At 39.2% G+C, this 15,363-nt stretch overlaps 2 protein-coding genes across 2 annotated transcripts; one reads left to right on the top strand and one right to left on the bottom strand.

The window, feature by feature from the left end:
- The first annotated feature begins 287 nt into the window (after positions 1–287).
- LOC148933630 (uncharacterized) lies at positions 288–4,853 on the top strand. Its single transcript, XM_089060858.1, has 14 exons — positions 288–384; positions 513–530; positions 669–686; positions 825–842; positions 1,137–1,154; positions 1,233–2,011; positions 2,128–2,743; positions 2,847–2,923; positions 3,411–3,701; positions 3,767–3,876; positions 3,952–4,132; positions 4,215–4,337; positions 4,400–4,543; positions 4,641–4,853. The coding sequence occupies exons 1-14, from the start codon at positions 288–290 to the stop codon at positions 4,851–4,853; spliced, it is 2,703 nt and encodes a 900-aa protein (XP_088916984.1).
- Positions 4,854–5,538: 685 nt separating this feature from the next.
- LOC125220880 (protein FAR1-RELATED SEQUENCE 5-like) lies at positions 5,539–7,900 on the bottom strand. The gene is made up of 4 exons (XM_048123012.2): positions 7,266–7,900; positions 6,329–7,135; positions 5,837–6,227; positions 5,539–5,601 (listed from the first exon to the last, which is right to left on the bottom strand). Exons 1-4 carry the CDS (start codon positions 7,898–7,900, stop codon positions 5,539–5,541), a joined length of 1,896 nt encoding a protein of 631 aa, XP_047978969.2.
- Between the last annotated feature and the right edge of the window lie 7,463 nt (positions 7,901–15,363).

Below are 15,363 nucleotides of genomic sequence, written 5' to 3'. Positions count from 1 at the left end.
TTGAGTTTGTAATCGAAATAATGCACAAAATTATGTGGGTCGATTTTTTTGGGAAAGATGAAATTGTTGTTGGTAGAGATAGGGTTTTGTTCATCCTTGATAAAACAATTTCTTTTTTCTTTTGGATCTGGGTTTTGCATCGGTTTACTTTTAGTTGGTGTAATGCACAAAAGATGCTGTTTTTTTGTTGGAGACGTTGGTATTGCGAGCATTCTATTTACTGTATGCTCGTTTTCCGGCCAATATGTACACTTTTTGTCCTTTTTTGTGTGAAAAAACACTGAGCTATGGTTGAAAACTCGCCGATTTTTGCCCTCTCGTTGCACAGATATAGAATGACTAAAAGACAACGCCCTTACAAAAGCCAGCCGGAACTGAATGAAGGTTATGCATCATTCCATCAATTTTGTGGGTTATTGTTCATTTTTGTTCTGTGATTGTTTGGCATGAATATGTTGGATGCATCCCTTTAGCAAGTGATGTATTCCTGTCTTTGTGTTTGTGCATTATAGGTTCTGTTCTGTGCATTGGTAAAGAGATGTCGTGCATTACTAAATCAAACGCTTAGATTATTTGGCATTTTTGTTCTGTGATTGTTTGGCATGAATCTGTTGGATGCATCCCTTTAGCAAGTGATGTATTCCTGTCTTTGTGTTTGTGCATTATAGGTTCTGTTCTGTGCATTGGTAAAGAGATGTCGTGCATTACTAAATCAAACGCTTAGATTATTTGGAATTTTTGTTTTGTGGGAGTTTGGCATGAATCTGATGGATGCCTCCCTTTAGCAATTGATGTATTCCTGTCTTTGTGTTTGTGCATTATAGGTTCTGTTCTGTGCATTGGTAAAGAGATGTCGTGCATTACTAAATCAAACGCTTAGATTATTTGGCATTTTTGTTTTGTGGGAGTTTGGCATGAATCTGATGGATGCATCCCTTTAGCAAGTGATATATTCCTGTCTTTGTGTTTGTGCATTACAGCTTCAGTTCTGTGCATTGATAAATACATGGCGTGCATTACTTACTTCAACGCATAGATTATTTGGCCTTTTTGCTCTGTGGGAGTGTCGCATGAATTTGTTGGATGCATCCCTTTAGCAATTGATATATTGGTATGTTTGTGTTTGTGCATTACAGCTTCAGTTCAGAGCATTGGTAAATACTTGGCGTGCATTAGTTACTTAAACGCATAGATTGTTTGATCTAAAACATGGTTTTACCTGTTCTGGGCAGGTTCCAAGCACTGTCGAACTGAGTTTGACCAAGCCGTAGACGATGTTATTCCCATAGGATTAGCTGAGAAACTGCGGAAAAGGTTAGCCGAGGAAGAGGCTGCAACAAGTTCACGCAATGAAGACTTGGAGAAAAAGAAACCCAGGGGGAAGAAAGCCGACCACCTTTACTGTCGTCAAAACCCAACCGAGTTCATATCATGTATACAAAACCTGACTCCCCGGCAGAAGAAAGCAGTGATCGAAATGGGATTCGGCGCTGTCCTAGAGTTCAACATCAGGGAGTTCCCAGGTTACCTAGCTTACCGGGTGTTGAAGTCGTTAAATCTGGCTCGTTGCGAGATTCCATTATCTGGTGGCGAGCGCCTAACACTAGACGAGGAGGATGTCCACCTTACATTGGGTTTCCCAAGAGGGCGGATTCAGATTGCACGCAAAGAAGAATATCAGTCAAACTTCGAGTTCAACGATATGGTTGCCGCGCGGTGTAAAAAGTCTCGGTACAAGCTGAACGCGACAGATGTTGCGAATATGATTAAGGATGAAACTGATGGTGGTCCGGTCTTCAAGCGTCTATTCATGTTCTTACTTGAGAATGCCTTGATGGAGACTCCGTCAGACGGCAATTGCAAGCCAAAGATACTACACTTTATCGACGATGTGGAGGCTATCAGTGACATGAATTGGTGCGGTTACGTCTTATCCGTGCTGGAAGTCACTTATCTGGGCTGGGACAGAGGGGATACTGCATACTTCACCGGACCAATCCATTTTCTTTTGGTAAGTAATAGTGGCAGTGCATTATATGTCAAAGTTCATGCATTACTTTTTGCTGCATTAATGATCCAAATATTTTGCATTATAACACCCTGTTCTGTGCATTGTTTTTGTGTCAGTGTGCGTACGTGGACCGTGTGGTTCACATACGGAGGCGAGTCGAGCGTGCCTGGCCCACTATAAAGGGTTGGACAGCGGAGACACTCAAGCAAAGGGAAGATGCGGAGATTGATCAGTTCGGAACTGGGAGGTTAGAGGGCCGCATTGACAAACATCAGTACCTTGCCGACGAGGAAGCAAGGAGGGTAGACGCTGTGTATAGGGGAGATAGTGGAACCCCAAGCAGGAACAAGGCGAAGAGACTCAGAGATCGTTTTGTCGCTTCGAGTTCTTTGATGGGACACGCCATTGCAAGGTGGGTCGAGGATTTTAAGCAGATACCTATTGAACTGCTTGACGATGGGTGCTTCCGAGTAGGGAGTCAGATTGGGTTGAAGTTGTTAGGGGTGGAAGATGAAAAGCCTGTGGACGATGAGGAAATCGTGACAACACTAACACAAGCGAGGGAAGACGAGGAAGAGTACAGTCCCGAGTGGATTGCGGAAATGGAGAAGATGATGCAGGCATACGACAAAAAGAAAACAATAAGCAGGGGATTTGATAGGCCATCTTTCATCTTGGATGGCTTTGAGTTTCCTGACCCTTTTGCTACGCAGAAAGAACAACAGGCAGATGGTGAGCATGATGGTGTTGCTATTTTTTTAGAGTTTACAACGCATTGTATACAGACTTTTTTGCTTTATTAAATCATAATTCACGCATTATTTACTTTTGTCAGGAGACATGCCTAATTCAGTTGGTGGATCTGGAACGACATCTGGGACAGCCCCAGGTGGTGTGGAAAGCAGCCATGGGGTAGGAACATTACATCAGTGAATGTGTATTCATTCTTCATGTTACAAAATACTTAACCGTGCGTCCATTGTGTACAACCGGCTGTGGTTAGAGGTGAAAGTGAAGGAGGCAGTGGAAATAAAGTCAAAACAAAGAAGGTGAAGGGAAAACAAAACCTGGAACGCAGTGAGATTCCATCTGATAAAGATGTAGGTCGTAAGGAGGTGAAGGGAAAACGGGCTGCCAATACAAAAGTAATTCCTTTAATAAATATCTTGAATTACAACTACTTGTTACGGTGTTCATTGTTTGACAGGTTGTGTGCATTGTATTCAACTGTTTAGTCATTAAAAGTATTAATTGCTTGCAGTATATAGGCTGTATTAACCATAACAACATGGTGTGTTTAATGCATCACATGGTGTTGGTAGTGCACATTATTTAGTTTTTTTTTTAAGTATACAGTACTTATTATACCTTAAATGGAACCTTACTTTTGTCCATGTAGAAAATTGGCCAAGCTACTGAAAAGGGTATTGAGATTGGTGTGGGGGAAAAACCCAACGAACCTGAAGTTCTTGCTGGAAAAGAGGGTGCTGGAAAGGGAAAGGGTGTTGCTGTAAAGGGTGTTGCTGGAAAGGGGAAGGGTGTTGCTGCAGAGGCTGTTGCTGGAAAGGGAAAGAGTATTGCTGCAGAGGCTGTTGATGTAAAGGGAAAGGGTGTTGCTGGAGAGGCTGATGCTGGAAAGGGAAAGGGTGTTGCTCTGTCGGGCTTGGACACTCCAGATGGTGATTTTGAGGTATGTTGTATTTAATTTGTGGGGTTGCGGATTTATTGTATTAACCCTGTCACCTATTATTGCAGGATCCCAGGAAGCTGGCATCATCCCGTTTCAAGACAGCCAGTCTGGCTGCCCGTTCTCCATTCCACAACTGGGCGATTACACTAACGGCAAAGCCAAACTATCCGGACAAGTCGCTAAGTTTTTTAGTTTTGCTCGACTATTTCGTGTGAAATGGGTTACTTATGCACACTTTATTATTGTGTAGGGAGACGGTTGTCTACGTAGACGACTGTATCACGACAATGCATATTGAATTCGCGTCGCTGGCGCCGTTCAAGCGCATTAGCCCAGCCATTGTAGACACTTGGAGCGCCCACTTGAATAACATGGAGAAGCTCAAAGCTCCAGAAACAGTTGCTAGGGTCTTCTTCTCGACAAAACCATGCGTTAGTGAAATACCTTGTGCCCTGGTTGGTAATTAGTATTGCAATTATAAATAATTAACTTGTTTACCACATTACACTGTAGAGACACACCGTGATTGATACCCCGGCTGAATGGTCAGAGGACCAGTTGAGGGAGACATTCTGGACTCGGTTGTTCGATGATGTACTTGGAACGGGAATCTTCAAATGGGAGAACTTTGACATGGTAAATTCTATTACGCTTAACCCATCTGATGTACATACGTTAACCTAATTTCATTTGTACAGTTTTTCTTCCCGGTTTGGGGTTCTACACATCAGTATATGGTGTGTTTTGATCTGCCGGATGGCAACATGAACATCATTGACCACACATTGGCCGACTCCCACAAATCTTTCAAGGCAAAATATGGGAAAACACCCTCCCTTTTGGTGCGTGTTTGAGGGTATTCCATTAAGTTGCATTACATTCGGATAACTGCGCATTATTTGTGTTTCTAACGCATTTTTTTGTGGGAATTTGTTGCAGAAACAATTTTTCGCAGAAGCGCTGGTGAAGTTGAAGGCTAATCAAAAGGCAGCCGAGGTCCGAAAATGTAAGACACATGTGGTGGCTATGACTTGGAGGAGAAACGAGCCATCCGTGGAGACGGGGGTGTACATCATTCGGCGGAAAGGACAAAGATTGGCAGTGCGGATTCACCGCCAACGGGACAAAAAATCTGGAAATGTACCGAATTAAGGTAGCAAACGCACTGCTGTCTTCTACACACAATTCTGAGCGCGACACCAACATCTCTTATGCCGCCAAGTTCTGGAAAGAGAAGCCGCCAAAGTTCAATTTCGATAAGTGGGTCGACGAGTTTGGGCTGGATTGATTGCAGGAGTACTGATTAGGAACGATGTTGACGTTAGGTTTAAGACAGTTAGTTTGGGATAACTTATTTTGATTTGGTCAAATGACGCATGTTTTGAACCATACATTTCACTTGATAACTGATGCATATTTTGGTAATAGTTGCTGTATCCGCAATGGATGAAATAACCGAGAGTAATGCACAACATAGCCCTATTAATGTAATGCTATAAAACGATAATGCACATTAACAGAGTAATGGAGTAATGGACTAAATAAACGGTAGTGCTGCGCAACCTGACGGGTTAAATGCAAGTCTAAAAAACGATAACAAACATTAACAAAGTGATGGAGTAATGGATTAAATAAACGGAGTGATGCATAAAATACACATTATTAATGCAAGGATATCAATCGATAATGCACATTATGAACGAACTCGACAAATGGAACAAAACGACGAAATGATGCACAGAATATCGCTATTAATGCAAGCCTATAAATGCGCTAATGCACGAAACCAAAAAACTCAATTAATGGAATAAATAGAGGGAGTGATGCATATAATATCCTAATTAATGCAAGGTTGTACGTCGATAATCAACAATAAATATAGCAACTCCACAGAGTTATTCTGCAAAAAATGACCACAGCGATACACAGAATAAGAACAAATCAGAGCCGAAAATTTATTTTATTAGGTACAAAACACATCAAGCTTTCCTCTTCCCTTTGCTAAGCGCTTTCTCCTTCTCCAGCTCTTTAAGCATTGGACAGTTTCTAGAGTCGTGATGGCCCAACTCATCGCACGCCTTACAACGTCTAAGAGGCCTAGCAGCCTCCTTTATAGCCTTTTCTCTCTTTGAAACCAATCGGCTCGCGGAGCTGCTAGCATGACCCTTCGTCTTTACGACATCCGGATGATGGACCTCTACAACTTCAGGCCTTGGCATTCCGTAAAATTCTTCAATCATGTGCCTCTTTTCAAACGCCAAAGATGGAGGAGTTCCTGCTTGAAGAGAATTACCAAGTTCTTCCAAACCACTAACGAAAGCACGAAGCACTTCAATGTCACTATCAAAACGTCGAACAAAGCCGTAGAACAACGATATTCCCTGATTTGTAACAGCCTGCCTATCGTCAACGGTGGACATTGTTTCTACGGTGACATCAAAAATTCCATGTACAGCCTTGGCTAAGGGAGTCTTCATCCATCGGCTGTTGCAGTACATCTCTGGAATTTTTGACACTTCATTGTTCCTGAATAGAAAAAAAATTGGCAACACAAATAGCCCTGCCTACCGAACAATTTGCAGTCGCACGAGTATGGTTCGTCAGTCTTGTCGTGTGTCACAGAATACGAATTCCGTCGGTTGTCCCCAAGCTTGTAGGTGTCCATCGTATCTGTTGATGAAAAACCAAGCACACGGCATTTGTCATTCCCATCAACAATTTCTTCTTGTATCTTCCCGAACATACTGTCTGTATAAAGCGTCGCAGCATGTTTCTCGAAACCCAACTTAGTGGCCAGTATGGGCACGGAAGTAGCATCGTTGTAGTCCAGCTTTGTTCTAGCATTCCGCTGAAAGTCCAGTGCATTGTTGAAATACAAGTATAATTCGGCAAGGTTCGCTCGGGGCTTCATAAAATTTTTGTAGAAACTGTTTTCAGATTCTGATATGGACGTAGTCCTAATCATCGAACCGAGTGGGAAATCTCTGAAGTAGGCCGGTATCCACATCTGTCTATACTCGTACAATGTGTTCAACCAATCAACGACTTCCAGCTCATAACGCTCAATCACTCCATTCCACTCCTCTTCAAATTCGTCGGGTTCAAGCAAGTCCGACCAAACGTATGCATTGAATTCTTTCTTGAAATCTTCGTCCCTAAGCAACCTGCCTGGAACCTTGGAAGCCAACTTGTGCATTATATGCCACATACACCATCGGTGTCGAGTTCCAACAAGAACCTCTTGAATAGCTGATTTCATGCCTAAGTCTTGATCGGTCACAATCATTTTGGGGGCTACACCCATGCATTCGACAAAATGTTTGAACAACCAGGCAAAGGCCCCTGTTTTCTCGTTGCAGACCAATCCAGCAGCAAATGTTACGGGTTTACCATGATTGTCCTTCCCCGTGAAAGGTGTGAAGATCATGCAGTACCTGTGATGCACACAAGTTTGTAGCATTAGCATAATTAATTCTGAATAATGCATAACGTTAACGGTATAATGCAACTTTATGGCTTTAGAATGCACTCAGTAATGTACAAAAACCTGCATATAATGTATACCTGTTTGTGTTGTAAGTGGAGTCAAACGCCACTATGTCACCAAACATATGGTAGTTCCTCTTCATCAAACCATCACACCAAAAAAGGGCAACCAACTGGTTAGCATCATTAACTTCGTAGTGATATGTGAAGGCGTCCGACAACTCCTTCTTCTTCGCCATGTCTTCCAACACCATTTGCACGTCACAACCGTGTGCGAATGCTTTGATGTCACGAGATGTGTTCCTGATATCCCCAACATTGCAACCGACAAGGTCAAACCCACCGAGGATTTCCTTCGATACCTTAAAGGTAAGTGTGGGGCCTATATTAGCCTTGGAACAGTCAAGAATGAATTTGTGATGTACGTCATCCAACTTCCGGTTAAGTGTCATAAACTGCTGATGCTCCGACTCCACCATACAATGGTTGTGAACCTCGTTGAACTCGTGAATAATATATCCCGGTATTCCTGATTCGGAAAAGTACTTGAAGGATATACAAGCTTTACAACCACAACGCTTGGAAAGCCGCCTGCGTTTAAGAGTAAAACCAGAGCGTGCATTCACATCATCTTCCTCGTTCGACCTCTTGCAGCCCTCCCTATTGCATACCACATAATACCAAGTAGTAACACCATCCGACGCCTTCCTCATTCCTTGTTTGCGGGTATCAAACCCAACAGCGCGGGCATAAACATCATAAAACGCAAACACAAAATCTAGGGATTGGAACTTCTGACCAATCACAGGCTTCAATTGTGGAGAGCATTCAGGTATAACAAACACTGTACATAAAATCAAAGCAACAAGCGTATTGGAATTTAGTTTCATTATATGATACAAATCGAACATTACAACTAAGAAATAGTGCATTATACTTTAATATTTGAACATTACAAACGTGGGTTAATACCACACTACAGCCGAGATAATAACTAAATCCAGAATTACAACACAGCATTTTAGAAAACAAAATAAACACTAAAATAAAAACATCAAGCGTATTAGAATTTAGTTTCATTCAATGATATGAACCATACATTAAACATAAGAAAGAATGCATTATACTTTAATATTTGTACATTACATACTTTGAGTAAAACCACACAGCGGCCGAGATAATAACAAAACCCTATTCAAAACACTGAAACTCGTCGACTAAACAAAATACTACACCCTAACCACCAATGACTGCTCCACCCTAGTGGATTAGATTAAACTCGCCCAATACAGTCAAACACGACAACTAATAAAAAAACCCCTGAGATTATATAATTAACAAACATGACATTAGAATAAACACAAAAATCGTAAAATATCAATAAGATGAACGAACTCAGATTCATAATCAACATGTGAAGTCCTTAAATTACCTTCTTCCATTGTTGGAGAATAAGAAGAAAAATACAAAGGCTGCAAGTTTTTCTATTCTTCTAATAAGATGAACGAACTCAGATTCACGACTTCCTCTGGATTAACGCCTCTGTGATGTATTGATACAGAAAGATTTTTTTGGAGAGAGAAGAAAGATTCTGCTAATTCCATGAAAAAAACCGATGCAATATATTGTGGAGAGAAAATCAAGCAAGTTTCCATAACTAACTCTAATGTGATTTCCTAAAACACCCTACACGATTATTTTAAGCATTTAAATTAATAATATGTGGCATTATTTAGGGCCATAAGATCTTTAAATTGAATGGTCAAGATTAAAAAGGAGAATAGAACATAAAACCAAAGAAGGATATGAATACATCCCTATATATATATATATAGGGTCTTGTTAGGATGAGATTTTTGGGTATAATTGAGAAATGAGATGCAATCTCAGCCACTAATTCACAAGATTAACTTAATGTCAACAACTATCACATTATGTCAACACAGGGGTATAATTGTCTTTTCATTAAATTGTGTTTGAAATCATTTTCTAAAATTGTCTTCAAATCTTCAAATCTTCAATATTCAAATCTTCAAATCTCTTCAACATTCAAATCTTCGTATCTTCAAACCTTCAACATTCAAATCTTCAAATCTTCAACATTCAATAAAATAACACTTATTAAAATGTCAACAACTAAAAAATAACACTTACAATTCATATATCAATACCGAGAATATCGAATGTCAACAACTCGTATTAAAATGTCAACAACTAAAAAATAACACTTACAATTCACATATCAATACCGAGAATATCGAATGTCAACAACTCCTATTAAAATGTCAACAACTAACAAATAACACTTACAATTCACATACAATACCGATAATACCGAATGTCAACAACTAACAAATAACACTTACAATTCACATATCAATACAGAGAATATCGAATGTCAACAATTCGTATTAAAATGTAAACAACTAACAAATAACACTTACTATTCACATATCAACATCGAGAATATCGAATGTCAACAACTCGTATTAAAATGTCAACAACTAACAAATAACACTTAAAATTCACATATCAATACCGAGAATATCGAATGTCAACAACTCGTATTAAAATGTCAACAAGTAACAAATAACACTTATAATTCACTTATCAATAGCGAGATTATCGAATGTCAACAACTAGTATTAAAATGTCAACAACTAAAAAATAACACTTATAATTCACATATTAATAGCGAGATTATCGAATGTCAACAACTCACGTTTACATATAATTCATGTCAACAACAATGTTTTACATATAATTTATGTCAACTACATTTTTCATAAAATTTATGTCAACAACAAACGTTATTATGTCAACGAGCTATATAATTCATGTCAATGACCTATATAATTAATGTCAACAACAACGTTTTACATATAATTAATGTCAACAGCAACATTTTACGTATAAATTATGTCAATAACAACGTTTTACATATAATTGACATTGTATATATATAGTTGACATTGTTTTCGTACTCAACAACAAACATTTTTATGTCAACAACTTATATAATTTATGTCAATAATAATATTTTAGGCAATATCACAAACACCTTATCCACAACTCACAAATTCCAGCAATACAATTGAATTAAAAACTGCATCCATATATTTCACAAATTAATCGTAATTGTTCTTATAAGATGGAACACCGTTTAATATTTCTCCGGCGGCGAGATTCGATCTACATCGAAACCGCCACCAACCGCCTGACTCAATTCGACCACATCGCCTCTCCGCAGCTCGCAAAGGAGCTCCGCCGTGGAGCCAGCGATAGGTTTCACAGAAATTTGAATACGCCACTGGAGGCGGCAATCGACGGAGGAGAGGAGATGGCGAGGAGATGTGTGTGTGAATGTGATCCTTTTATTTTTGAAGTGATCTGAAGGAGATGGAACGATCTAACCTTTTACGTGCAATTCTTCAGATTCTCTCTCCTTTTCCCCTTTTTCAACTTTTGCAGCATCACTTTATGCTAGTTTACCAATTCCATCAATTACACCTTCAATCACCTCTCTCTCTAGAAATTGATTTAGCCATGGATTCCGGCAATAGCGGGAGTATGCAATCCTCCAGCGACGGCGACGATCAGGAATTCGATTCCAGCTCCTCTTTTCCTCACAATTTCACCTCAATCTCTGCGCCACAGTTTCTCTCTCATCAAACCCCCAATTTCTTCAACAGTAATCTCCCGCAGAGTCTCAATCACGCCAGCAACGGCTTAATCATGCCAAATCCAACTTCGGCGACGCCGTAGCAACAGTAGAGGAACCCTAAGAAGTGGACGCGAGCGTAGCGGCGGGCGCCGACAACCGTACTCACCACCGACAGGGGATTGGGGCGGGGAGGTTGTTGTAGCTGAGATCGAGGCTGGTGAGGGAGCGGGCTAAGGTCGGGGAGGGGGCTGGAGATGGAGTTGCGGCTGAGGTCGAGCCTCTGGAGGGATTTGGCGGCGGCGATTGGTGGCGGGAGAAGGAACTGGAGAGGTTTTGGAGATTGGGGAGGCAAGGCGATGGAAGGGAGGTGAGATTGGCAAATTATTATGAAATTACTATTCTACCCTTTCATAACAAATTAATATTAAAATATTTTTTATGTGGCAAAATCTGGACCGCTCATTTAATAAAAATGGGTGGCTGATGCATCTCATTTCTCAATTACTCTAAAAAAATCTCAATTGATCATGGACCTATATATATATATACCTATATATATATATATATATATATATATAGGTCCATGATCAATTGAGATTTTTTTAGAGTAATTGAGAAATGAGATGCAATATCAGCTACCCATTTTTATTAAATGAGTGGTCCAGATTTTGACACACAAAAAATATTTTTAGATTAATTTATTATGAAAGGGCATGGTGGTAAATTTTTTTATCTAACAACTCTCTTCTCCCTTCCCAAAGCCAGCCCGCAACTCTCTCCACCTCTATCTCTCCGGTCTCCGCACGCCCCTGTGTCTCTCTCTAGAGATCAATCCGCCAACGATTCTGTCTGGATTCATTTGTTTTTTGTTTTTCAGATTTTAATTTTTTGAGTTAAAAATGGCGCAGAGGACGGAGAAGGAGGAGACGGAGTTCAAGGTCGTACGGCGTGGCTGGAAACTCCTCCGACGCTAATAATCTCTGTCAGAAGTGTTTCAACGCAACCGCAGCGGCATCAAGCTCCGTCGGTGCCGTGGCGAAGCCGTTGAATCACGTTTTGTTGGAGAAATCCTTCAGATCTAGCTCGTTTCTGCCAGAGAGGAGGCTCGCTTCTGCTGCGACGAACCGAGATCTGAAGAGAGAGGCCTCCGTAGCTGCGATTCCGATGAAGAGAGAAGTTAATCTTGTACTCCGACGGTGACGATTTTATCGTGTCCTGATTCAAATTAAACAATGATTTTTTAGTAATTGATGACTGAATCGTGGATCGGAGAAGGTGAAATGCTGAAATTCAAGTACCTGAATCTCGATTAGGATTAATGAGTAGGAGTAGGCGAAGGCTATGGCGCCGAGAGCTTGGAAGCTTCTCCAGATCTTCTGTGTTTTGCCGATTGTTTGGACTCCGACGACTATTCTGATGTTGATTCCGGTCATACTCCCCATCACTTTCCCGGATTCTGATCGGAAAATGAAAATGTTGTTAATTAATTGACTAGTTAGGGTTTCAAATTGGGGGGAAATCGAAAATCAGCTGCAACTTTTTTAATTATATCATAATCAAAAATCACCTGCAATTAATTGACTAATTCATGTCAACAGGACACATATAATGTCAACCACATATATGCAAAACATTGTTGTTGACATGAATTATATGTAAAACGTTGTTGGTGACATAAATAATATACGTCGTTGACATGAAAATATACAGCACACATATAATGTCAACCACATATATGCAAAACATTGTTGTTGACATGAATTATATGTAAAACGTTGTTGTTGACATAAATAATATACGTCGTTGACATGAAAATATTTGTTTTTTACATTAATTATTTGTAAAATGTTATTGTTGACATAATAATTGACATAAATAAAGTTTGTTGTTGACATCGTAGTTGACATAAATAAAGTTTGTTGTTGGCATCGTGTTGACATAAATAAAGTTTGTTGTTGACATCGTAGTTGACATAAATAACGTTTGTTGTTGACATCGTAGTTGACATAATGTCTCTGTAGTTGACATCGTGCAAAAATGACAATTATACCCCCTAGTTGACATAAATAACGTTTGTTGTTAGTTGTTGACATTTTAATACGAGTTGTTGACATTCGATATTCTCGGTATTGATATGTGAATAGTAAGTGTTATTTGTTAATTGTTGACATTTTCATACGAGTTGTTGACATTCGATATTCTCGGTATTGATATGTGAATTGTGAGTGTTATTTGTTAGTTGTTGACATTTTAATACGAGTTGTTGCGTATTGATATGTGAATTGTGAGTGTTATTTTTTAGTTGTTGACATTTTAATAAGTGTTATTTTATTGAATGTTGAAGATTTGAAGAATGTTGAAGATTTGAAGATTTGAATGTTGAAGATTTGAAGATTTGAAGATTTGAATGTTGAAGAGATTTGAAGATTTGAATGTTGAAGATTTGAAGATTCGAAGATTTGAATGTTGAAGATTTGAAGATTTGAAGATATGAATGTTGAAGATTTGAAGATTTGAATGTTGAAGATTTGAATGTTGAAGATTGAAGATTTGAATGTTGAAGATTTGAAGATTTGAAGACTTTGCAGCTAGAGTTTTAGAGAGATTTTAGAAAATGATTTCAAACACAATTTAATGAAAAGACAATTATACCCCCTTGTTGACATTTTGTTAATCTTGTGGATTAGTGGCTCATATTGCATCTCATTTCTCAATTTAGCTAAATAATCTCAACCTAACAAGACCCTATATATATATATATATATATATATATGGGCATGTTAGGGTGGCACCACCCCTTAAAATAACATCATACCACCATTCCTAGCCAATCATTTGTACACGTGGACGAATAATAAGCTGCCAGTGGCAAAAAAAATCTGGAAAAAGACGGTCAGCAATTTGCTGGTCTTTATCCAGCAATATTTCTTGTCCAGCAATATCCGACACACTATACAACAATCTATAGATTGTTGTATAGTGTTTGTAATATTGTTGTGTAGCGTTTATAATATTGTTGTATAAGCGGTGTCACGGTGTCATTTTAAGAGGGGTTGTCATTTTAACACAAACCTATATATATATATATATATATATATATATATATATATAGGGGTGCACTAGGGTGCCACCATAGATAGGATAACACCATACCACCAATATAGTCCGTTAGATCTCATCTATGGACGCCTAGGATTAAGTTTCGTGAAAAAACATGGGTTTGCAGTCTACTATACTAGATATTGCAGTCTACTGTATTAGATATTGCAGTTGTGGTAAACTGCAATATTGTTGTGGTAAGACTGCAATATTTAATTCATAGCACTGCAATCTGGTAACGTAAAATTAGAAATTGTCTATTTTACCCCTCCGTGTTTTTACACGTGGCAGCATGACAAGCACACGGTTTTCAGATCCAATGGCCTAAAATGGTGGTATGGTGTTACAATAAAGAGGGTTGTCATATTAGTACATCCCTATATATATATATAGTAGTGATATGGGGCAAGTGCCTATTAAGTACATAACTAGAGAACAAATATCAGCCACAAGATTAAAAAAACAAGGGCTGATATTCATCCATGTAATATTTGAAATTCATCCATATTTTACATCACTATATGAACGAATTACTTCACTATAAGATGACGAGGGTAAAATTGTCATTTAACAAATAAAAATAGGGTTAAATTCGAAAAACATATAATTTTCAAAATTAATCCTTGCGCGACTCTTCTCCTTCTCTTCTCATCATTTCGCCAATCCTCCAATCGAAAATCTAGGGCTCAATCGTTCGTCGTCATCGATCGTCGTAGCCTCCTTCAACTATGTTCACTTCCCCCATTGCCTCCTTCTGGTTTGTTTACTCTCGCTCTTCTCTTTCGTCTCTTTCGTGATTTAGTCACAGTTCCGTCGCCTAGTTCCTCACCGCGACTGTACTACCGGTGCGCTGCTACGCCGGTCTTGCTGATTGTCGGTCCCGCTCCGCCGCTGCACTCACCAACAGGTCAGTTGCCGTTGTCGTATTACTGCCCGGACAACCCCCCCACCTCTTTTTGATTTGGTAAGTTCTCAAAATTTTGGTTTTGATTCGCAGTTGACGTTTTGTTGAATTAGGCTATTGTTCAGCAAACATTGTTGAGAATCTGGATAGAAATAGTTCACTTTGTAGCATGTTTAGTAAATTAAGGACATAGTGAAGTATATTTTGCACATAGATGTATATTATGCATATATTGAAGTATTTAATGCTTAGAGTGAAGTGTTTGTGATCCATGCTTATTGTGCATTATTTTTTCATCGCCCAGAGTGAAGTATTCCATGGTTGGAGTGGAGTGTTAGTGATGCATGCTCATAGTGATCTATTTTTTCATCTCAGTGAAGTAAAACGTGCTTAGAGTAAAGTATTCTATGGTTAGAGTGAAGTGTTTGTGATGCATGCTTGTAGTGATCTGTATTTTCATATTAGTGAAGTAAACCGAGCTTAAAGTAAAGTATTCCATGGTTAGAGTG

The sequence above is a fragment of the Salvia hispanica genome, chromosome 1, assembly GCF_029641045.1.
Source record: "Salvia hispanica isolate PSC_SH4W2 chromosome 1, Shi_PSC_v1, whole genome shotgun sequence".
Lineage (NCBI taxonomy): Eukaryota > Viridiplantae > Streptophyta > Magnoliopsida > Lamiales > Lamiaceae > Salvia > Salvia hispanica.
Note: the sequence above shows the minus strand (reverse complement) of the source record. Positions and strands in the feature narration are given on the sequence as shown.